Source organism: Gouania willdenowi, chromosome 9 (assembly GCF_900634775.1).
Source record: "Gouania willdenowi chromosome 9, fGouWil2.1, whole genome shotgun sequence".
NCBI classification, from domain to species: domain Eukaryota; kingdom Metazoa; phylum Chordata; class Actinopteri; order Blenniiformes; family Gobiesocidae; genus Gouania; species Gouania willdenowi.
This window is the reverse complement of record NC_041052.1, coordinates 23,795,988-23,818,861: the sequence shown is the minus strand read 5'-3', so window position 1 is coordinate 23,818,861 and position 22,874 is coordinate 23,795,988. Positions and strand designations below refer to the sequence as shown.

The following is a 22,874-nucleotide window of genomic DNA, read 5'->3' as shown; positions in this document are numbered from 1 at the left end:
AAATACCTCTTTCCACTTTAATGCTCATCAGTCCTAAGTGCACTTTGAGCACTCAGCCACACACACACACACCAGTCAGCGCAGACACAAACAGCACCAAGCATCAACTATCAAATCAGGAGGAATCAATGCTCTGCAAAGTTCCAGACGTGAGATCTAGTATACTTGAGTACATTCCCATTGGCATAGCGATATAAATTAAATTTCATCATTTAGTCCAGTGGTCCCAGCTTTTTTCCCCTTGAAGCTCCCTCTATGTGATAACCCAAGCCTCACATGTGCACTGTAAGAATGAAGTGACTGTTTAAAAATCTAACAGTGTTTGTGGCTAACTAACTGAATGGTTTAATATTCTAATGTGGGCAGAAAAAAATGCTACGCGGAAATCATACATAATCTGAATTAGCATATACTTTTTTTAAATTAAGATACTCAAATATAACCCATGTGGACTTCTTAGCATCAGATCAGATACACTGAAAAACACAAAAATACAGCAAACAAAAACAAAGTTTCAAAACAATAAATCTTAAAAAAAACAAAAAAAAACACTAAATGTCATGAAAACGCACACAAAATCTTTGTTCTTTGAAGTATTATTGCTCAGATTGGTCATTATTCTAAATGCTGCCATGGCTCAGATAATTATATATTTGTGGTGTATTTGTCCATCTCTGACATGCAACCTTGGGCATCACGTGACATCTTTGGCACCCCCTTGTGGCGGGTGGGGATCCCAAATGTAAGGTTTAAAAAAAAAAAAAAAAAAAAAACATAACGTCTTTATTTATGAATTTAACAGATTTCTTAAACCGTAAACATTAGACAGGGCTATTTGTGCTACAGTAAGAATCTTCACAAATCTGGCTATTTGACTGACTTCCTTCATTTGAGGTTAGTGGTGCACTGAGACCTCCTACAGCCCACACACTATGTGGAAAACAACTCACAGGTCATTAGTTCATTGACAACTTACCATAAGCAGCACAGATGAGAGATGGGGGGAAATGAGGTGCTACTGTTTGTGCATGTAGGACAAACAGGCCAACATGTGTAATTTGATCATTTATGTTTAAAAAAATCTGTTAAGATTAAACTACTTATAATTTCTTATTTCATAGTATACATGGTATGGTATAGGTAAAAATGCATGAAACATAAGTTGTTTAGCATTATACTATATTTACAATAAATCAACTCAAGCACAGAAAGCAAACAGCCTGAAAAATATTTGAAAAAAAAAAAAAAACAAGGATTAGATTACTTGAACTTTAGGATTTTTGAAGAATATTTTAAGATACTGCACCAAATAAAGAGTTTGTACTTGTGAGCGCTAAAACAACATTAAGGTACTTTAAATATATACATGTTGGAAATCAGTTTTAAAAAAGGTTGAAGGAGTCCCAGTTTGGTCCTGGAGGGCTGCAGTCCAGCAGGTTGTGTGTGCCTTCCTGCTCAAACACACCTAAATCTAATGAGGCTCAATATCTACAAATTGAGGACTGCATTCAACAGCTCAAGTGAAAAGTGGAGTTTTAGAAAATAAAATAAAAAGTGACCAAAATCCTGTAATGATCAACAGATAATCTTGTGTGGAGGAGTTTACACTACATGCAAAAACCCTAAATTGGTGGTTTTATGTTGCACAACAAAAAGTCAAATAATCATCCTTTCCGTTTTGCATCTAAACATAACTTTCATCAGTGATGATTGATTATGTGCACAATATGATGCATCATCTGGGACTTCATTGATCTCTTCACAGACCTTCCTCTTCATCCTCTCTACATACGCGACCAAATCATCTCAGCTTCGTATTTCTCACCAAACTGTCCAACATGATCCGTTCCCCTCATGTATTTATTAATAATCCTGTTTATTCTGCTCCCTCCCAGTGAAAACCTCAGAATCCTCAGCTCTGCTTTCTGAACTTAGCCCTCCACTCTCTTCTTCACCTTCCACAGCTTTGCCTAAATGATGTTTCTTAGTGAGCGTACCACCGTCCTTCCCTTTCTCACAGTTTTACCGCTGCTCTGCTCACCTTCATCATTCTCTTCCTCTCTGATGCAAAGCTCCCCAGTTTCCCCTAAAACTGCTCCCCACTCTCACGAGTGATTGTTATCTGCAAATAGAGCCTGACACATATGGGATTTCGCGGGCTGATACCAGTGGGCGTGCACTGGAGCTGTTCCCACGTTCTTAAAGCCAAAACACAGCGCTTAGGGGCGTTTCCATCTTGCAACTTTGACATAATTTGGAGACAGAGTCTGGGCAGTAGGGTCCGACGGGAGGAGTCACAGGGTTAAGGAAAGGTGTTAGGAGAGGAGTAAGGAAAAGGCCATCATGTTTGTGTTGACAGAGACACTTCAACTAGGTGGCGTAATAATCTGTGAAGGTTAGTGTCGTCTGCCGTGGTGAGGAAACTACAAATTTCCAAAAATGGACAAAAAGCACATTCATAACACTTTCCGCTGATATAATCTCAATAATCACAAGGTTTTAATGTAAATCAAAGGAAAAGAGGCTACGAGGAACAAAAGTGAAACCAAAGCATGTCACATTGAGAATGGTTGCTCACACTCACCTTCTACTCACTAATATGAATTATGTTGAATAAAACATAATGTGGATAAAAATGTCTGATCCTTTATTCATGAATGACAGTGTCTGTTTTATGTCAGTTATAATCTGAAAATATGGCTTATGTATAAATAATTATTTATTTAAAGTTGCTCAAGGGATATTATTGCATTGGTGATGAGTTTCCGTGAGCGCTCAGGTGTGCGTGTCCCTTTAAATGTTGTTGCCGCAAGGAATTGTGGGTCAGCATTATCTTGTCTCCTTTGGTAAAGGATGCATCAGTGTTTCCTAGGCTAAAGGAGGTAAAAAAAAGGAAGCATTGAGCCTCTTTTCCTGAGCTTAAAGAAAGCGTAGACGCTCTTTATCATGGCCACCACTTAAACACTTCCGGGAGTGAAGGAACAGTAGATAGTAAAGGAGATAGGCGGGACTATTTGGACGCAGCTCAAGGCTGACACTTTATTTGTTAAAGGTCCCATGTCATGCTATTTTTCACCCATCTCCATTTGTTCTAAGAACCCCAAAAACATAGTATTTGAGGTTTATTTTCCCAAACTCGCCTGTTTTCCAGAGTTTTAGCCTATGAAAAGTCACTTTCTGAGCAACTCTACACGAACAGGCTGATTTGCGGCCTACTTATGCATATTCATTAGTGGGCGTGTCTATAGACGGGACACTGACTTCCTCCTCGTCGGGCCAGAGGACGGCCCGCCCTAATCCCACCCACTCCATAGCCGAGCTCATGCTGCTTTATAAACATGAGACAGAGCGTGGGGGCGGGGCGTTTGCTGGTACATACATAGACTGTAAAAAATACATACATAGCACTGCGCGAAGGACGCTGACACGCTCACCGTCGTGGGCGTGTCTGTTTACATGTCAATCACGGCAGAGAGCTTCCTGGAGGCGTGGCTTCTCCAGCTCAGTGCTGCGCAAATTTGTCATCAAAGTGGGCACGCGTCATCAAATTGTAGCGAGGTGTTTGGGCTCACCCTGCAGTAAGAAAGGAGCAAATCACCCTCTAACTAACGATTGAGGGAATCAATGAAAAAAACACTTTGGGCATGTGTATGAAGCCAAAATAGTACTTTTATCATGTTTAAAGCACAGAAAAGTCAATTTAGCATAACATGGGCCTTTAATTTTCCCCTCTCTCTCTCTAGTACTCCCTGTAGTGCCATCGGGTACCCCCATTTGAGAAAACCTGGTTTCATGCACTGATGGAGCTTGCAGGGCTCAGTACCTCCAATAAGGTTCATTCATATCTATGTACCTTCTATAATCGGACTATAATCCCAGTCTGAGGAGCCAGTACACTTACTATCTCTCCCAGCAGCACCACATTCTCTCCCCTGACGATGAAGATTCCTCTGGGAATGTCTCCAAACTTTTTCCCCACGTGGATGCGCTCCACCGTCTGGTGAAACACCAAATTAGCTGCAGAGAAACAAAAAGGAAAGCAGAAACACCGTGAACCCAACACATTGCTTGTTTTTTTTTTTTTAAATTCCCACAATAAATATTGCTAATTTTAATTAAAAGAAGGATTTCTACCAAATTGATCGATGCTCCTCAGGAAACCGATCAGCGTCCTACCGTCTCTGAGCAGCACCAGGTGTTTTTCTGCATATCATCAACAACAACAACAGAAAACAGTGAATAGTTGGAATCATGGTTTGATCCCACACACCGACCCTGTGATAGCACGGTAACCGCTCTTTCCACGACAGCTGCACAGCACATTGTGACTCACTGTCTATGTCGTCGATAAGACTCGCCGTCCCAGGCACGTAGTTCATCTTGAACCGATGTTGGATTCACTTCTTGTCAATAATCTCGATGTTCTCAAGATCCATGAATGTTTCAATACATGTTTCTTTCAAGCACAATACAGGAAGTGTCTTTATACACGTATGACAGACTTCCGGTGGGGGTTTTAACCCTTTGTGAGCGCCACCGTCAACAAAATAACCTTCTGGGCTTTTCAGAAAATATTTTTCAAACACACATGTTGGAATGATCACGAGAGTAGATGAATGTTAAAAAATAAATAAATAAATAAAAAAAATAAAAAAAATAAGATTTGGAACAAATGATTGAGGTTAGATCGTCCGATGACGCGCATGCGCAGTCAAAGATTGTCAAAGATTGTCTATAGAAACAATGGTGATGAGCAGCTATGATCACAGTGTGCACCAGAAACATTGGATTCAATCAGTGCTTCTCAAAGTGTGTGGCGCGAATTGAGACATGGCAGGTGGGGTGCGACAAACAGGAGGACGTTGTCAATTTAATGCCAATATTTTAAAACGCCTTTCTTCACTGACATTAATACCAAACACACAAATAATGTAATTATAAGAAAACTAAAATGTAGCAGAAATTCATACAGCATTACATTATTAGACTGCATTAGATATGGACTGGAAACAAAATGCAACATGGGACTAAAGTGTAAAAATAATGATTGAGGATGACATGTGAAGTGGAGCAGAACAATAAATGAACATTCTATAGCTGCCTTTAAAACAAAAACAAAAAACAATTTCATTTTTGGTTTTCTGAAGCTATTTGTCACAGATTGCAAACAATGTTTAGTTATATTCTGTATTTTTGACTGCTGCACTTTTATAATTGTTTTTTATGCAGGTAATTAGTTTAATTTAGTCTTTGAGTTTTGATTTTGTAATGAAATATGTTACTTGCTCTATGAAACATAATGTTACATGTCCCCTTATGGTCTGTTTAATACGTGCAGAGATTCTTTTTTTGTTTTCTTAAGCTTTTAGGCACAAATTGCCAACATGTTTCTTCGTTATCTGTATTTTTAAATTTGTTTTTATACAGGTGATTGGTTTAATCTACTTTTTGATTTATTATTAAACGTTCCCTGTTCGTTCCATAAATTTGAAAATGTGTCATTCGTCAGTATTATTTGGGGGGGCAATGGGTAATGCAGGTGGGGCTTGAACGTTCACTTTTGTTGGAAGTGGGGAATACACAAAAACCTTTGAGAACCACTGGATTATTATGTTATGTCAGGATTTAGTATAATGGCCAATTTTAATAAAAGGTGGGGGGAAAAAAATAATGTAAAACATGGTTTAGGCATTATTGGCATGTTGCAATAAAACAAGATACATTTCAGAGTGTTCTACATTTCTTTGTCAACTGAGGATTTTTCTGTGCATTAAAGAAACCACAGCAACAAATTTACAATAATAACGGAGCAGAGTTAAACACACGTCTCAAAAAAACCACATCTCAGCAAGATCAACATGTAAGTGTTTAACATGTTGCACCACAACACAACTATACATTTAGAGTTGTTTTCTTTTGAAAGAAACCAACTTAGATTCTTAGATTTATAACTAAAAAAAATACATATTAAAAGTTATTATTATTATTATTATTATTATTATTATTATTATTACAGGTTTTGTTAGGGTGACTAACACATAACATTAAGCCAACATTGTAAAATTACTCAGTAAAATAAGCAGCTACAAGAAATTCATTAATATGAATTATATTTCAAGCATTTTAGAATTCTAACAGTAAACCAAAAAGGGAAACTAAAAAAAGACATTCTGATTAAACAAAGACATGGTCATGGACTACTAGAAAGATTAACAATGTTAGATATTATGTTTTCAAGTAGGCGCTATGAATGAACTTATTGTTGTAGTTGGTGCTGTTGTAGTTGAATTGAATTAATTGAATCCTACAATCAAAGTGGATTAAAACAAGGGGAGGGTTAAGGCGGTGGCTATCCGTACGGTTGCCGTATCAATATACCAACATTCTATCTGTACGCAGCGCCCCTCATTGACCAGTTTAGGTCACGTGACTAAAACTAAACCTGACTGTAAACCAATACCCTAACCCTAACCCTAAAAATTGTTGCAATATAGGGTTATAACCTAACCCTAACACTAACCCTAAGACGCTACTTCAATAAACGTACCGATATCACCGGTGATTGTCCGTACGGCAACCATACAAAAAGACATTTTCTTTTTTTTAATTTCCCTTCAAAGGAACTTTATAGTAAAACTTTGAATTTGTTTGATAAATGTTTAGAAGTACCCATAACATTACACTAACTTGGCTGGAGGTCCAAAAACGAAAGATTGGACAATATATCGTGCAATAAGATATTGTGATTTTAAAACGTATTGACATGTATTGTCGAGGGAGTGAATGGTATCAGGATGGTATTCTAACTCATTAAGTTAGAAAGGTCATAACACGTATGTCCAGAGTTAAGGTCATAACAATGCATGGCTATTTTTTTTCCCCCTTTTTGGTCTGTTTACCCTCTTCAAAAATATCGTATCGTGAACTATGTGTATCGTCCCACTCTATAAAAAAGCTCCCCTGGTTTCAAACCTCTGCCTCTATGCGCAGCTGAGGGCTGAGCAGAGTGAGCCCTCCTCTTTATAGACGAGCTATCAGTTAAAGAGACAGTACACACTGAACGCTGTCATTTCACTCAGATGTACTGAACAGAATCTCCGTTAAAAACCCCGTAGACTCTCTGACACTCATAGGAGCCAACTGGTTTTTCTTTTCTTTTGGTGGAGGTTTGTTTGTGTTTACCATGACCAATGACGGGGTTTAACTGATCCACCACCGCCCAATGCAGTCCAACCTGAAACCTGGCTGGCCCTCGACTTGTAACCCGGGACCTAACAACCACGGGGACTGGAACAACACGATGGTGAGTGAGCCGAACCAGTTTGGTGGACTGTGGTGGAACTGGCAGCTGTCTGCTGTGTGTGGTGGGAAAAGCTTTTGGGAGGAAACACTTGAACCTAACTGGCCTCAGTGAACCTCTGTCCATGTTAGCTGGACGGCTAACAGAGCTAGCAGCCATTATGTAATAGATACGACTAGCCTAGCCTGCTAAATTCACCTGTTAGTCCGACTTTGTTACGTTCAACTTGGCGTGGAAACACCGTGAATAGCTCCACGAAGTGTCCACGTAGTACAGACCGGTTGTTGTAGTGTTCTAAAGACCGGACTGGCTTAATATAGGTTGGCTTAGTAGTGTTTATTGTTAGAACTAAACCGGTTTACCTGTAAACCATTGCTAAAGACCACTGTATCTAGCTTAGTGATGACAGAGGAGGAGACATGGTTATTGTGGTCACATTTGGTATGGGGTACAGTAACTCTAATAGGGTTCTCTGTGGGGGGATTCAAAGCCGATCATTGAAACTTCTACCAGAAGAGGTAGATTACATGATACATTAGGCTTTTTAAATTCGCAATTGAGTACTATTCACATTGGATTACTCCAGATCACATTATATACCAAATGTAGTAATATGAATGAATCAAATATATGATGAAATCTGAGTACAACAGACTAAGCTAAAACCAACATCTACCAAAAAGCAGATCAGAGTCATGTATCTAAATCAAACTTTAATAAAATATTGTTTATTATTAGTACGCCTTTAGTTTCTTAGAACTGTACCTCCATAGCTAACTTTTCTCACTATGGACGGACCTAAAAATCTTGTTTTTTCCATTTTGGAAAAATATTTGTCAAAGCGTTAAATAATCCATAGAGTATGTATGAAGGCTGTGAAAAAGTTGTATCGGGACATCCCTAATATTTATTATATACATACAGCCTGATAATGTTATGTTCAAGAAACAGGGGACATTTCTTCATCATACCAATCAAATCAATTTGAAACAATGGAATCCAGACTTAATCTTTTATTTGTTCATCACTGTTACAAGTCCTGTTTATGTTATGTAAGTGTGCTCAAAAGCATCAGATATTGAGCCTGTGTCATTAGGTGCTGTCACCTTGGTAAATATTTGACATGTGAATTCCTTTGCTATTCACTCTGTTTGCAGGATGCTCCTCAGTATACAGGCTACACCTCACAATACTGGTATCCACAGTCCACAGGGCCCTATGCAAATTCCTACCCATCAGGGTCAGAGGTCCAGCCACAGTACAACCCACAGGTACAGTTCATGGTGCATAATCACAGGCTGCGGTTTATCTTAAGTCTCTTAACTACTCACGCACTCTTGCATCACCATACACCACTTGCACACAAGCAGTGATAATGTTGTGCCTCCTTTGTAGGTAATGCCAGGAGGTTATCCAAATGGCCATGGGGTGTACAGCCCAGGACAAAGTCAATACTCAACCAGTGGTTTTCACCCATCCAACCCATTCTACTGCGCCAACCCTCAGAGACCAGCTCCAGGTTCTTATCCTAACCAGTGCTGTCCAGCTGAGCAAAGCAGTGGACCATCTGGACAGCCCCACCCTCAGCACCCACATCATCACTACCCAGGCCCCCACTGTCAGGGGGTAAGTCTGTTTCATTTATTTATTGTAGGCCTGGGCGATATTATGAGTTTTCTAGTTTTGGTGATGGAGAAAATGACACTATCGCCTAAAACAATGTTATTTTATCTGAAAGATTATTTAGCATTTCACTTTGTTTCTGGTGTTCTGTGTCAGACCCCCTGCTGATACTCACTCACTCACTTCCCTAACCTCCCACGGCAGAGGCACGAGGAATTACGGCCCAGTGTGCTTTCTCTGTGTGAGCCGCTGACCGTCGGATACACAGTGCAGATGTTCAGTTGTCCACTGTAAAACTGAAGTTATGTGTGTTGGAAGCACTGAGATATGTTTGAGGAAACGGTGGATGCATGTATTTTTCTTCTGTAACACCACAAACTCACTGTGTTTGAAGCTCTCTACAGCAGCTCACAGAGCTCTGTTTACACACCACTCGTGTGGCCCCTCTTGCGACTGTCTTCAGGGTTCCTGCGGATCCTTAAAAAGTCTTTAAAGGCATTAAATTCATGAATCTAAAAAATACGGCCATAATTGTCTTAAATCAATGTCCAACTAAATTTTGTGGCGGCATAAACCTTATAAAACCGGGAAAAATCCACAAGTTAGCCACATCACTGTTTAAGCTGCAGGGTTCAAAGTGTGAGAAAAAGTAACGGCTTATAGTCTGGAAACTACGGTATGTAATTGATGTGGCATTTTTTCCCCCTAAGTTGTGTTCACTGTGAAGTCGATCTTAAATTTAATTTCAAATGGCATTAAAAAGTCCATGAATGAAGCTGTAGAAACCGTTGTCTTAAAGGAGCTACAGACTGAATGGGTCACTGCTCTAAAAATTGCAACTTTGACGACTTTCTTTATTGTCATTCAAACCTGAACTTTACAGTACATATAAGAATGAAATTTAATTGCATTGGCTTGTATTGAAGGATTAAAAAACAAGACAAAAAAACAGCAGCAAGTATTTACATAAGGTAAGTAGTATTTAAAAATAAATAAAGGTGCAGATATAAATAGATGTAAAGAGGAAAAGCTAGGTGTAAGATTCCTATACAGATAAGTATATTTCACTTTTTTTATGTATGTTATATTGTCTTTTTTTTTACAATCCAGTGAGGAAATCCGGTTGAGGGGGTTTGAGGGGGAATGAGGGTATTATTTTTTTGTTTGAAAGTCATATGGTCTGAGGGAAGAAGCTGTTACAAAACCTGGAGGTTCTGCTTCAAAGATTGCGGAACCTCTTTCCAGAGTCTAGCAGCGTAAACAGTCCATGGTGGGGGTGGGAGGGATCTCTGCTGATTTTCTGAGCCCTAGTCAGACAGCGTTTTTTGCGATCTCCTGGATGGGAGGAAGTGAAGTCCTGATGATTTTTTTTCTGTCGTCCTCACCACTCTTTGCTGGGACTTCCAGTCGGAGGCACTGCAGGCACCGGACCAGACAAAGATGCAGTTGGTCAGCCTCTGTAGAAAGTGGTGAGAATAGGAGGAGGAAGGTGTGCATGCACTGCTGAGGTCCGACAGACATTAGGTATTTATATCAGAGCCCAACCCAAAACCGACAATTAAAACCTATTTTTTCTCTCATACAAATGACATATTTACGTTTGTTTTAGTGGTAAGCCTGCTTTTATTAAGACAACTGTTAATGTCAACATTAGATCAGCGCACGGGGAAACCAGCATGTCAAACACGCACAGGTGCGCAGTGTTCCATGTTCTTGTGCTGAAAAAAGATTGATTCAATAGTGGATGCTTGTGCTTCAATTCGTTCCCTCTCTGATCTGCTCTGAGGACAGCGCACTGTGCTGACAGCTGAGGTGCAACACTTTTTTTTGCATCCAGCACTCACTCACAGATCTATTGCTGGACATAGAATCATGTTTAGGCATTAAATAAAAAAATATTTAATATTTATCTCCTATATAAGTGCATTGCATAAAAAAAAAAACAAAAAAAAACGGTATTGAAACTGATACCGCTGCTATTTCATGACACCACGTTAAACGATATTGCCGCCCAGGCCTTCTTAAATCTTGCGAAGTAGTTGTTGAGAAAGTTCATGTTGTTGTCACGGGGTGGGGGGAGAAGCTTTATAGCCTGTGATGTATGCCTTGCTACATTCGTTAGTAGGGATGTAACGATTCACTCAACTCCCGATACGATTCGATTCACGATACTGGGTTCACGATACGATTCTCTCACGATTTTTTCATTTACAAAATGGGACTGTAGACAAATTTTTTTTTTGGGAAAAAAAACTAGAAAATACTGTATTATTTTCCTTTTATTTTTCATTGTCAAAATAATTCCTTGCTAAACTATTCAAAACAATACAATTTAACTAAAAATAAATCTTGAATTAAATAAATAAAGGAATAATACAAATGAAAATGAAGCCTATTAATTTAAATTCTGGTTCTATAATAAACAATGCAAAACTGCATAATAGTTCTTTTTCTTTTAAAAGTGCAACTGAAAATGTATTTTGTGGCTTAACAATTGGACTTAAAAAAAAAAAAAAAAACCCATCATTGCACTGATTTACGTCATATTTGTTTGGACCAGCAGAGGGCGTTGGTAACCCAGTGGTCGGTTGGCATGCAGATATCTTGCAGTGAAGAAGAGATGCTATGCTAGCAGAGAGAGCTAATAGAAAAACGTGACTTTTACAGATATTCAAGTAATATTACAGATATTCCTTCGGTGCTAAAGGGGTAATGAATCATTTATTAACATATTTAAGCGTAGAAGGCGGCCAGAAAGAAAGTATTAGCAGACTCCGCCCGCTGCCAACACTTCAAGTACTGCAATTCAATTGTCAGAAAATTGATATCAACCGCGATACCTATGAATCGATTTTTAACTGCCTTACGACTAATCGTTACATCCCTATTCGTTAGGTGTTCGTGGGATCCTCGAAGAAGCCCTACACTTTCTGACAGTGGGCACGCTTTGCAACCCTAATGGCACGTTCAGTTTGGCTCTGGCTGTCTTTATTGTCAACATAGCGCCAGATTTAAAAGCATTGTTCCATGCTTTCAGCATTGCACGTACCTCACTGGTCATCCAGGGTTTTTTGTTGGCCCGTGTGGAGATGTTCTTGATCATTAACCTCCTCCATGCACTTCTGAATGTATGCAGACACTGACTCGGTATACTCCTCCACACACGTGTGGTGATTGTCCGTAGAAGCTGCCTTAAACATGTCCCAATTCGTGCATTCAAAGCAGTCCTGTAATGTTTCCATTGCTCACTCAGGCCAGGCCCTCACTTGCTTGTGGGTTTTTTCCTGATCAGCAAAAAAAAGGCAGAGAAGACCCTTGTCCGAGGAATTGAGCAACTCCATGTAGTGATAGCTCAGCAGCAACACACAGCGCTCCATCAGGCAGCACACACAAATATCCATCCATCCATTTTCAGAGCCACGTTGTCAGCACACAAACATACATCACACATATTTCCACACTTCCTTCCGTATAGGGCTGGGCGATATATCGAATATACTCGATATATCGCAGCTTGTAGTCTGTGCGGTGTTGAAAATGACCATACTGTTAAACTCGCGGACTTTATGCACAAAAGGTGCACTTAAATTTAGTGTGGTTTTGAAATGTCATCTTAATGACAACATGCACAAAAGGGCACTATTTGTTTTAAAATATTGTAGTGGCATTATGTACAAAAAGTGCACTTTAATTTTGTGTTTTGAAATGCCATTTGAGTTGCATCCTGCACTAATGTCTTGTTTTGAAATGTCTCTGTGACAATTTTGCACAGAACGTGCACTTTCTGTTGACAATTTTATGTTTGAGCCACTCACTGTTTAATAAATACAGTTATGTCAACTTTGACTTAGTTGTGATATCCCCTTTTTTGCATGAAAGTTTAAAATTGGCATATATTAATGCAGTATGATCAAGAATGTTTTAATGTAGACATATAGAATCATCATACTGGTGTGATTTTGTGCATCAAAGTGTTAATTCAAGGGTAATGCAAAATATCGAGATATATATCGTGTATCGTGACATGGCCTAAAAATATCGCGGTATTTATAAAAGGCCATATCGCCCAGCCCTACTTCCGTATTACTCCCACATCATTCATTTATTTATCTCTCTTCCTCATACTGTTCACATGGTCACATGGGACTGTATGTGTGAAAGCACCCTTAGAGTCACTGTTGTGTTAAGATTTTTCAGTGATCAATTGCTACCGTCATGGGAGAGCAAAGGTGCGCATGTAGCTGGGGTGTGGGGCAGGTGGCGGGGGTTGTGGAGTTTTTACGACAGTGACATAAACAAAATGGACCTTTAGGGGGAGCGCTAAGTGCAAGTTGCTTAGTTCTGCTTCAATATCACAGAGAGATGGTGGAGGCGGGGTGCGGCCTTGAATGCCTGTTTGATATTACTCTAGGTCAGGTCGAGCGTGTTTTCAACCCTGGTTGCAAAATCCACATATTGATGGCAATGAGGAAACAGTTTTCATGTTAGCTTGGTTAAAGTCCCCTGCCTCAATGAAAACTCCCTCTGGATGTTTAGATTACAGTTCACTGATGGAGCAGTTTAAAACATGCAGGGCCTCTCTGGAGTTAGCACTGGGCAGGATATACACTGCTATGAAGATCATAACAGTGAATTCCTGGGGTAAATAAAAGGGCCTGCATTTTATAGTCAGTTATTCTACATTAGGAGAGAAGTGACATGAGACTAACTCACTGTTGTTGTTGGTGTAGGCCTATATGTAAACACCACCGTTTCTGGATTTACCAGTTGGTGCGCTGCTCCTATCCTACCGGAACAGTGTTAGCCCCTCAATGCTAACCGCCTCATCAGGAACGGATGGTTTTGGCTACGTTTCTGTGAGAAATTTGGCAAAATGTTTTCAATTTTTAGTGACTATTAAGTTTTTCTGCAACAAGCAGTGGTTGAGATAACAGGTCATTTCTTTTGAATAATTTTAAAAGAAGATGTAACAAAAAAAAATAACAGCAAAGCATAACAGGTTACTTGTATTCTGTTTTTTTATTTTGCAGAAATGCTGTACTTGAATTAACTTAACAGTAGCAAAAACAACTTAGCATCTGCATTGCTTCACCCCATGGAATTAAATTCAGAGGGTCCAGCTCTGATAGTGAGGTCTCCTAACCCTCTTCCCCTGGTCAGGGGTCTGCAACCTTTACTCAACAAGGAACCATTTAACCTCATCTCAACACAAGACAATACAGTGTATTAAATTCTATACAGTTAAAATTAGATTTATAGTGATCATGTAAATGGAAACTTAAAAACAAAACAATAAAATAAATTGACATCAATAAATAAAACAGTATCTTGCATCTTAAAATTCTTACACATCTCAGTTTACATGAACTCAATGTTATATAAGAAATATTTTTTATATAACATGAGCTAATATGAGCTAATTGCTCATTTCTTGCCACACATAAAGCATGCATATTTAACCGGCACATTGATGGTTAAATGAATCTGTCTCTATTTTCTTCCAGAATAGTGTTTTTGTTGGTTTAATTATATTTACCAGGGATTTAAAACTGAAGGTTAATCACAGGTGCAGGAAAGTTGATGGTCTGTAGATGTTGCAGGAGGTGAAGTAGGAAGGTGGGAGTTATTGCACAATGTGATTTATTTTAAGTTAACAAATTGTTATATTTTGATTTTATTTGTCATTAATCATTAATAGCCTCTGTAAAAAAAATACTTTATTTCAATAGTTTTTTTTAAGCTATAGGGAACCATTGCAAAAGAGTCAAAGGGCCACATTATGCCCCCAGAGCCACAGGTTGCAGACCCCTGCTTTGAGAGAACCACAGCTGTACATCTGGCCAGGCATCATAGTCCGTCAGTTCATGTCCCTCCATGCTGATTCTGATGAGTGTGTACGCGCTATCGCTTAACTTAGGACATTCTTCATTTTTACTGCTGCTCTCAATGCGAGTGCGCACTCAGTGAAGGACTCGTTATGCCTGGCTCCGTTCGCGTACCGCACGCACTCCAAAGGAGCTCATTGGTGTTTATACTCGATGCATTCACTGTTGCATTACCTGCAGCCAAGGTGCGTGACCGCGCACAATCTCCTCACCAGGAGAGAGGGAGAGCGCGAGAAAGAGGTGCACTCTGTGGGACGTGACAAAGTGCTCAGCCGCTCTGTCCAAAATACGGTCACCCATGCGCACCCACACAGATGCGACCAGATAAAATTGTCACTCGCACACATTGAAAATATATTCGCATATGCGACCGTTTTGGTCGCAGTCTCAAGCCGTGACTCTTCTTTTGCCAACTGCTCCAGATCCCTTAGATTTGAAGGGTGCCTTCTCCCAACTGCTGTTTTGAGATCTCTCCACAGGTGTTCTATGGGATTTAGATCTGGGCTCATTTTTCAATTGAGACCTGTCCAAGATAGTCGGCAGTGTTCACAAAACTTGCTTACACATACAAGAAACACTGTTCCTAATCTAAATGATGAAAGAAAAACAAAAATCACTGCTCAACTAAAAGTATCTTTCCAGTTATTCTGCAGCATATTCCAAGAGGAAGGTGCAGAGTGAAACTTACAAAACATATTGTACTTTGTCTCAGGCTCCAGGATATGCTCCTGGGCCATACACGCATTACGGTGATGGACACGCAATACCTCCAAATCCTCCATACCCGACTAACCAGCCGCTACATCCCAATCAACAGCCGGATGCATGGGTGCACTCTGGTCAGTATGGATCACCACAGCAGCAGTGGCAACCAGGTCAGCAGCCTTCACAGAACCACCATGGGAATCCAGTCCGTCCACTGCAACCACCTGCTTGGCCTGGAACAGGAAGTGGAGCACCACCACCGTACCAGCCCAAGGTATTGATAGGATTTGCTGCTTATTTGGTTTTAAAAAAAGACAATTTGCATTCTTTTTATTGGCTAATCCTGATTAATACTGAATTGTGCCTGTTTTATTCCTTCACTTCTCATGTCAGAGATGCATTGTAGGACTGAAAGTCTTCCTGACTAATTTCGATTCATATTGACATTAGGGTTTGACATCACACTGTTGCTGCAGATTTGTTTGCAACACATCAATCATGCAAATGTCTCATTTACCACATGCTTGAGCTTTGATGATGGTGGACCCCTTTGGAAAGCTGTGACCTCAGAACAATAATAATCCATTATGATGTGAGTTTTGTGACCTGGAGTGCTTTGCTGATAGAAGTAGCATTTTTGTATACTGTGGTCATTAAGTGATTATTGTGGAGGCTGTGTTTCAAAGCTGCTCAGTCATAACCAGGGGTCTGATATGTCAGGAGAACACATACTAAATAATAAAATGAGACCACTACACCAGGGGACTCAAAGCTTTTATATCCAGGGACCCCTTACCGAAGGGAAAGTTTTCCAAGGACGTCTGCATAATCTTCACGTCAATTAAACACAATTTACTGCCATTTGTTGCCTTAAACGCCAAAGGAATTTAGTGTTTGTGTTTGTGTGTGTGCGTGTGCGTGCGTGCATGTTTTGTTTATTCAGCCCGAGTATGTTAAAAGAGAGAGTCCTAGAGCGGGGCAATGCACTCCCGTTTACTTTTGCTTTTAAAGGGGACACTTCTGTCAATTTCAGGACACAGAAGCGCGCATGTGTGTGTGCACCCCACCTCCACTGTCCACCTGTGAATATGGACTATAACACACACAAGATAATCAACCCTGCACTAAGAACTGTTAAACGCTAAATAAATAGTTTTATTTGTACACATTTATCAGATTCTACCTAAACCGCTGCATTGGTACAAACTTTAGAATTAAACCAGGGAAATTGCACACGCTATCTTACATTGCACCCACAAATATACCGCTTTATAACACTACAGAGTACAGAGTATGTACACAGCTTTGTACTTCCAACCTTCATACACATACTCATTTGGCCATAATTGACAACTCTACTTAAGCTTCCACATAAATGCATACTTCCATACTACTGTACTCGTTACTTAAATTACAACAATTTAAATTATTTATCAATGACACTATTACAATTATAATTGACCCCAACCCTGGGGTGTACAGTGTATCTGTTGTCTCATACTTTCTCTCCCTAATCCAGGACCAACAGAACCAGCGTCCCCCTCTTGTGGGACCCAAACCGAGACCGGCCCCATCTCCAAATCCCCCCAATGGTAAACCTGCAGAAATCAGCTCTCCGCCCCAAATGTATCACAACACTAGTGGAGTGGAGCCCAGTCCTTCACCAGCTGATCCTTCGGCCCCAGGGCAAACTGGAGCTCCACCCCTGAGCGACAACCCCGGTCTAGCCAAGGTGCAGATGGTCATGGGTCGAGTTATGCTTCTTCAGGAAGATGTCGATGAGTTTGTTGGCAAAAAATCAGACAAAAGTTACCGCTGTCTGGAGGAACTGCTGACCAAAGAGCTGCTGGAGCTGGACTCTGTGGAGACTCTGGGACAAGATAATGTTCGGCAAGCCAGGAAGGAAGCTGTACAGAGAATCCAGGCAATTCTGGACCAACTGGAGAGGAAAGCTTTCTGAAATGCACTTCTTGGCTTGTGGATCAATTTTTTTTTTTTTCTTCTTCCACAACTTACATGGACACAATGAGGGTCTTGACTCATTGCGTGGATCGGTCTGTTGATTTAGTTTTCTTCCACCTCCAGTGTACTGTAACATCCCTAAGGCGTCATTGAAAAAGTGGAGCACTTGCTGTCACATAGAATAAATCTTTGAAGTCTAAATATGCTGATGTACGTGAAGCACTGATGGGAGAGTGGAAGGCTGATGGTTGCACTAACTGTAAGTGACTCTGTCTCTGCGTGTAACTGCACCAATGACGACTCATTTTTTACATCATGTTGTTGCTTGTTCATTGCCAGGCAGACTCTTAGGAAGATTTATTATTTTTGTGCCGTTTACCAGAGTAGAGAGACTTATATTATCATCATCATTACTATTGTATTAAGACTCCCTTTCTCAGCCCGCTTGCATGTTATACTTGAGTACATTTCGGAGCCCACTGGTCACGTACTCTTCTGGGACAGTGCAGTGCCCTTAAATCATGTCCTGCTCCCAGTCCTGCATGCAATAAAATGTCACATTAACACAGCCATGACATCTCTGCTTTTAATTGGACCTCAATTGTAGCAGTTAAGTGAAACTCCCTAAAGACGGCTGTCCCCATTTATCCATGGATGTTATTGCTTCCTAAGTGCAGAGACCCAGATTATATTTCAGACCCACTTCTATGATACTATGTCTTTCAAACTGGAATCTGCTGTATTTCAAAAGGGTGAAGACAATTTGCAACTATATTTATAGACTTCATTGAAATGTGACCTTTCCCCCTTTTTGTGTGTTTAAAGGAAATAATCCATTTAACAATCTTAAGTGATGTTTGGGACACAGCATTCATTCCTTCAAAGCATTGTGTGTCTGTTTTCATACGATCAAAACCAATTTTGCATCACAATCCGTTGTCTCGTGTAGAGCAAGTCTCTTGTTTTGTGTTGAGTTTAAGAAAAAAAAGTGCCAATTTCAAATGTTTTTTTTTATAACCTGAAAAAAATAAACATGGCATTACAAAGTTTGCATGGAAACTTGGAACAAGATGATGTGTTTCTTTTTTTTTTTTTTGTCGGTGCTCAGATGTGTGTTCATCCATCCAATGAAAAACAGCACATGAGAGTAATAGCCTACTTTAACATGTGATCATCCAACTACTTTAAAACTCTTATGGCTGCATTTAATTCTAGATTGTTCTGATACTTTATAGATATGCTAATCTAATGAGATTGATTGTTGTTGTGTTGGGAGCTAATGCAATACATTTCCTACATCTGCCACCCAGCATGTTGCTCTTTAAATAGATTGCTATTTTAATGCAAAAGCATAACATGTCCCCAAAGGCCCCTGGCACTTGTGCTTGATTTAATTCTCGGGTCAAGAGTCCTGTAAACAGGCAGGGCAGCTGAGGGTGCGACAGCCTGGGTCTCGCCACACCGTTTGCTTTGCTCTGACAACACGACGACACTCTTATAATTTTTGCAGGAGAAGGAGTGACTTTTGTGTCCGTTTCTACGACCTGCAAGACAATAAGTTCTTTGGAAAGCTGTTTGGGAACATCAGAGAAAGTAATGTCGTTCAGATCCAAACTTCCTGCATCCTGGAGGGAGGACCCTCCTCCCCGTAAAGTGGAAATCGACCTTAGTTCTCCTGCATTAGCTGTGTATGAGCTGGAAAGGCTTTTGCTTACAGGTAAAGCTATTATCAGCCATGCTGATGAAGTTTGGCCAAGACTTTACATTGGTGATCAGTAAGTAACTACTTTTTTCTTAGTTTCAGCAAGATTAATTTTGTCTTCTTTTTGAACAGTATGTTAAATTGCGGTTTCGTTTATTCAGACAAGGTTTTTCAGGAAAATCTTATTTCCCAACATGTTTCGACTGTCAAACTATTACATGGAAGTCAAGTGAAACTTCAAAGGCGATCAGCAGAACTCCTCTAATGAAGACTGGCAGTTGACGAAAAACATGTTGGGAGATTAAAAAAATCTGAAAAACCTTGTCTGAATAAACAAAACCTCATCTTAACATACTTTTTTTCTAATGTTGATAATTTTCATCTGCTGGAAAATACTCAGTTTACTCTCCTAAGGTGATTATATTTGGACTTGGATTCCAACCACATTAATGAAAGACACACTTGTAATAAATCACACTTTGATGCAGGATGACTCAGTAACATTACACATCTTCAGTTACTTTCTACATTGAGAACTTGTCTAAATGGCAGCTTTGCTATGTAAACGTTTCCACATGTTTCTGCAGTAAAGCATTCTAGGGTCACTAAGAAGGCCAAATTTGCATGCCTGGAATATGTTACATGCATTGGTAATTATCTCTTAACACTAAATCCTGGCTGTGGTGAATGGTCTTGTCAGGACAAAAAAACCTGAATTGCTGTGTTGTGTTTATCAGATACAGTGCAGAGAACCAGGCAGATCTGTCAAAGCACCGAATCACTCACATCCTGAACGCAGCTCACAGTAAACGAAGAGAACAGCCTGCCATGTATGAGAGAATGGGGATTACCTACATGGGAATAGAGGCTCATGACTCGTGTGGCTTTGACATGAGTGTCAACTTTCAGGCTGCAGCAAGCTTTATCCACAGGGCTCTTAACACTGGATGTAAGTTTGGGAGCTTCCCTCTATAGACTTATGTACATAGCTTGAGTTCCATTATGAAAAATACACACGCACACACATACGTCATCTTATCATTAGGTTGTTTTAGAAAGTTAGTTTTGAACTTCAGGGGACCAAATTTTTATGTGAAGCCAAACGTCATTTGTTTAGAACTAATCTGGAAACAACTTTGACATGTAACTTTGAAGAATGGATTCTAATTGGCCCTCTGTGATTCTAATTGACTCCAAACACAGCATCCAGTCACCTGTCAATCAACTGGTTTGGCACCAAGTGTGTTCATAGTGATCCCAATAGGAATACATTAAGTTTTCAATATGATATGAAACACAATAGTGGTTTCAAATGATTGATAAGCGGGATTTTTAAAAAAAAATATTTTATTATAACTATTATTTATTTTGATTAAAATACATTTTAAACTGAATATAAAAAAAAAGAAATAAATAATAAAATAAGACTTTTACTTTTTAAAGTGCAAAAATTTGAGTTCCCCTGCCAGACTGACAATTCATGCCAGTCTGAAACTAGAACCACACAACGAATCTGTGTTTATCGTCACCATCATGACATTTTTTAAAAAGTCCACAGTCTACACATCATAGGCTGTTAATGGTCCAGGCATAGTTCCTTTGCTGGCCTGTGTGGGCAGCAACATACCTCTAGAAGAACTACAATGATAGAGGGTAGAGAGAGATTCAGCATTTCAGAATTTAAAGGGAAAAACATTGTCAAAGATGCAGATTTCTTTATTATTAATGTTGTATTGTCAGTTATGAATTGCCAATTTCTCATTGTCAGCTGTTTTGTGGCCATCACACACATTATAATAAACAAACTGTGACAGCAGTACATCATATTTTGTTCCAAATTTTTGCATCCAGCTTTATCTACTGTTGTAGATAGCGTGGGCCTTACCCATGGGGCAGATAGTTCAGTAGACCCAGGACAGATCAACTATATTTAACACAGATACACTGACTGTGTTGCTAACTTTGTTTCTCACTCTTTGTCTAATCAGAGGATAAAATAAAAGGCGATTTCTAATAGAATAACAACAATTATAATTCAAGGAAGGGGATGGGATATGTTTTTTGTTTTTTTTTTGTATAGACAGTACATTTTTGAGCGTTATTGAGCTCTGTGAACATTTCTTTTTTACGCATGCACAACTGAGGCCCCTCTATAGATATAAACTACACACACATTGAAGTTTCTAATTCCTGGCCTTCAGGTTTTTCCACTACAATTTACACAAGTACAATAATAAACAAAGACAACCATTGCTATCAATATGCAGTTAGTTATGTGAACCATTTGTGTCTTAAAACATTCTTGTTGTAAATACAGAATAACCTTGTATGAATAATGTAAATGACCAAACAAACTTTTGAAATTGTTATAATTTCTGATTATGTGTGAGAACAGAAGATTCATAAAAATGTTATTTTACTTATTATAACTCTGATGTAGAAAAAGTCAAATATATTTTTGTTGTCCTCTGCCACCATAGAAACTCCTCTGAATCATCTCAAATCTGTTTTTAACAGGAGTCTACTTAATATCTCTCTGTGATTGGCAGGTAAAGTTCTGGTGCACTGTCAGGTAGGAGTGAGCCGCTCTGCCACTTTGGTCCTGGCGTACCTGATGCTGAAACAGAATCTGACTCTAGTGGAGGCTATTTGTGCTGTGAAACAGAACAGGGGCGTGATCCCGAACCGAGGTTTCATCCGACAGCTCATCACTCTGGATCAGCAGCTGTTTGGTAAACACCGCTGATGAATCCCTTCAAAAGGAGTCTGCTTGTGTTATGAATAACATAAACTTGTTTTAGAGAGTCAGCACAAACATAAAAGATATCATGAGCTGTGTCAATATTTAAAAATCAATCTAATTGAATCAAACTAAAACCGTAAAGGTTTAGTCTGCAATGTTGGAGAGCTAGCAAGATTTGAAAGTTGTGCCTCCTCTAAACTCCACCCCCTCCTCACCCTGTCAGTTCAAAGACACACCCCTGCTAACTTGAATGCCTATTTAATCAAAGTTAAATGGACATCTGAAAAAATAAAAACAAGTTAAAAATTACATCTTTAACTTGTTTTTATTTTATTTCACTCCATTATATATATTTGCACTGTGTTTATATATCTTAGTATTATAACTTAGCCATCGTTCTTGTCAATACTGTAAGTTGTGCTGCTTTGATCTGTACAGCACTTTGGTCAACAATGTGCTTTATAAATAAAGTTTGAGTTTATTTGAGTATCTGACAGGGCTGAGTATAGCAGTCATTTCAGCATGTGGAGGAGAGAGAGGGGCAGATGGGGGCGTGGCCAGGATGAGTGTGGCGGGGTTCGATTTTCGTTCAAAAAGAAAAACCATGACCATCCATATGGCAAGTCCACTTTCATTTATTTTTCCAAAAATGGTGCCGGTGCTCAATATTTACAGTGGAACACAAATATTTACATCAAGAGAAAAAAAAACCCACAACCTGGTCCCAGCTCTACTTCCAGCTGAGAGGCTTTCAGAAATGCTCAGGTACATTTTTCCCACATGCACCTCCAGAGAAAGACTGCCCTCTATGCAGCTTCCTACACTGCTTTTAACAGTTAGCCCCTCCCATGGGTGTGGTTTAAATTAAACCAAAAACAATTATTAAGGAATACAAACAAAAACAATATTCACATCCTTTTCAAATGATAACCGATTTTCTAATAAACAAATGCA

General features: G+C 39.4%; 4 protein-coding genes across 4 annotated transcripts in view; 2 read left to right on the top strand and 2 right to left on the bottom strand.

The window, feature by feature from the left end:
* Nucleotides 1-4,494, bottom strand: part of lsm1 (LSM1, U6 small nuclear RNA associated) — a 5,409-nt gene extending 915 nt beyond the window's left edge. Inside the window, exons 1-3 of the mRNA XM_028457021.1 lie at nt 4,334-4,494; nt 4,135-4,203; nt 3,902-4,017 (exon numbers count right to left, since the gene is read on the bottom strand). Of these exons, the coding sequence (XP_028312822.1) occupies nt 3,902-4,017; nt 4,135-4,203; nt 4,334-4,379 (231 nt within the window). The 5' untranslated portion in view covers nt 4,380-4,494. The remainder of the gene's footprint in view (nt 1-3,901; nt 4,018-4,134; nt 4,204-4,333) is intronic.
* gapvd1 (GTPase activating protein and VPS9 domains 1) overlaps nt 1-22,874 on the bottom strand; it is a 748,782-nt gene that overhangs the window by 621,574 nt on the left and 104,334 nt on the right. The window lies entirely within an intron of this gene.
* On the top strand, nt 7,044-18,486 carry bag4 (BCL2 associated athanogene 4). The gene is made up of 5 exons (XM_028457009.1): nt 7,044-7,303; nt 8,458-8,571; nt 8,696-8,926; nt 15,521-15,787; nt 17,033-18,486. The coding sequence occupies exons 1-5, from the start codon at nt 7,223-7,225 to the stop codon at nt 17,471-17,473; spliced, it is 1,134 nt and encodes a 377-aa protein (XP_028312810.1). The 5' UTR covers nt 7,044-7,222; the 3' UTR covers nt 17,474-18,486.
* Nucleotides 18,860-22,414, top strand: LOC114469474 (dual specificity protein phosphatase 26-like). Its single transcript, XM_028457019.1, has 3 exons — nt 18,860-19,250; nt 19,915-20,126; nt 21,727-22,414. The coding sequence occupies exons 1-3, from the start codon at nt 19,072-19,074 to the stop codon at nt 21,921-21,923; spliced, it is 588 nt and encodes a 195-aa protein (XP_028312820.1). The 5' UTR covers nt 18,860-19,071; the 3' UTR covers nt 21,924-22,414.

What these genes read in the sequence shown, in the direction of transcription:
- bag4 (XM_028457009.1), top strand. Translation starts at nt 7,223, where the DNA reads ATGCAGTCCAACCTGAAACCTGGCTGGCCCTCGACTTGTAACCCGGGA. An exon ending in AGCCACAGTACAACCCACAG is followed by an intron (nt 8,572 to 8,695) that starts GTACAGTTCATG and finishes CCTCCTTTGTAG; the next exon opens with GTAATGCCAGGAGGTTATCC. An exon ending in CAGGCCCCCACTGTCAGGGG is followed by an intron (nt 8,927 to 15,520) that starts GTAAGTCTGTTT and finishes ACTTTGTCTCAG; the next exon opens with GCTCCAGGATATGCTCCTGG.
- LOC114469474 (XM_028457019.1), top strand. Translation starts at nt 19,072, where the DNA reads ATGTCGTTCAGATCCAAACTTCCTGCATCCTGGAGGGAGGACCCTCCT. An exon ending in AGACTTTACATTGGTGATCA is followed by an intron (nt 19,251 to 19,914) that starts GTAAGTAACTAC and finishes TGTGTTTATCAG; the next exon opens with ATACAGTGCAGAGAACCAGG. An exon ending in CAGGGCTCTTAACACTGGAT is followed by an intron (nt 20,127 to 21,726) that starts GTAAGTTTGGGA and finishes TGTGATTGGCAG; the next exon opens with GTAAAGTTCTGGTGCACTGT.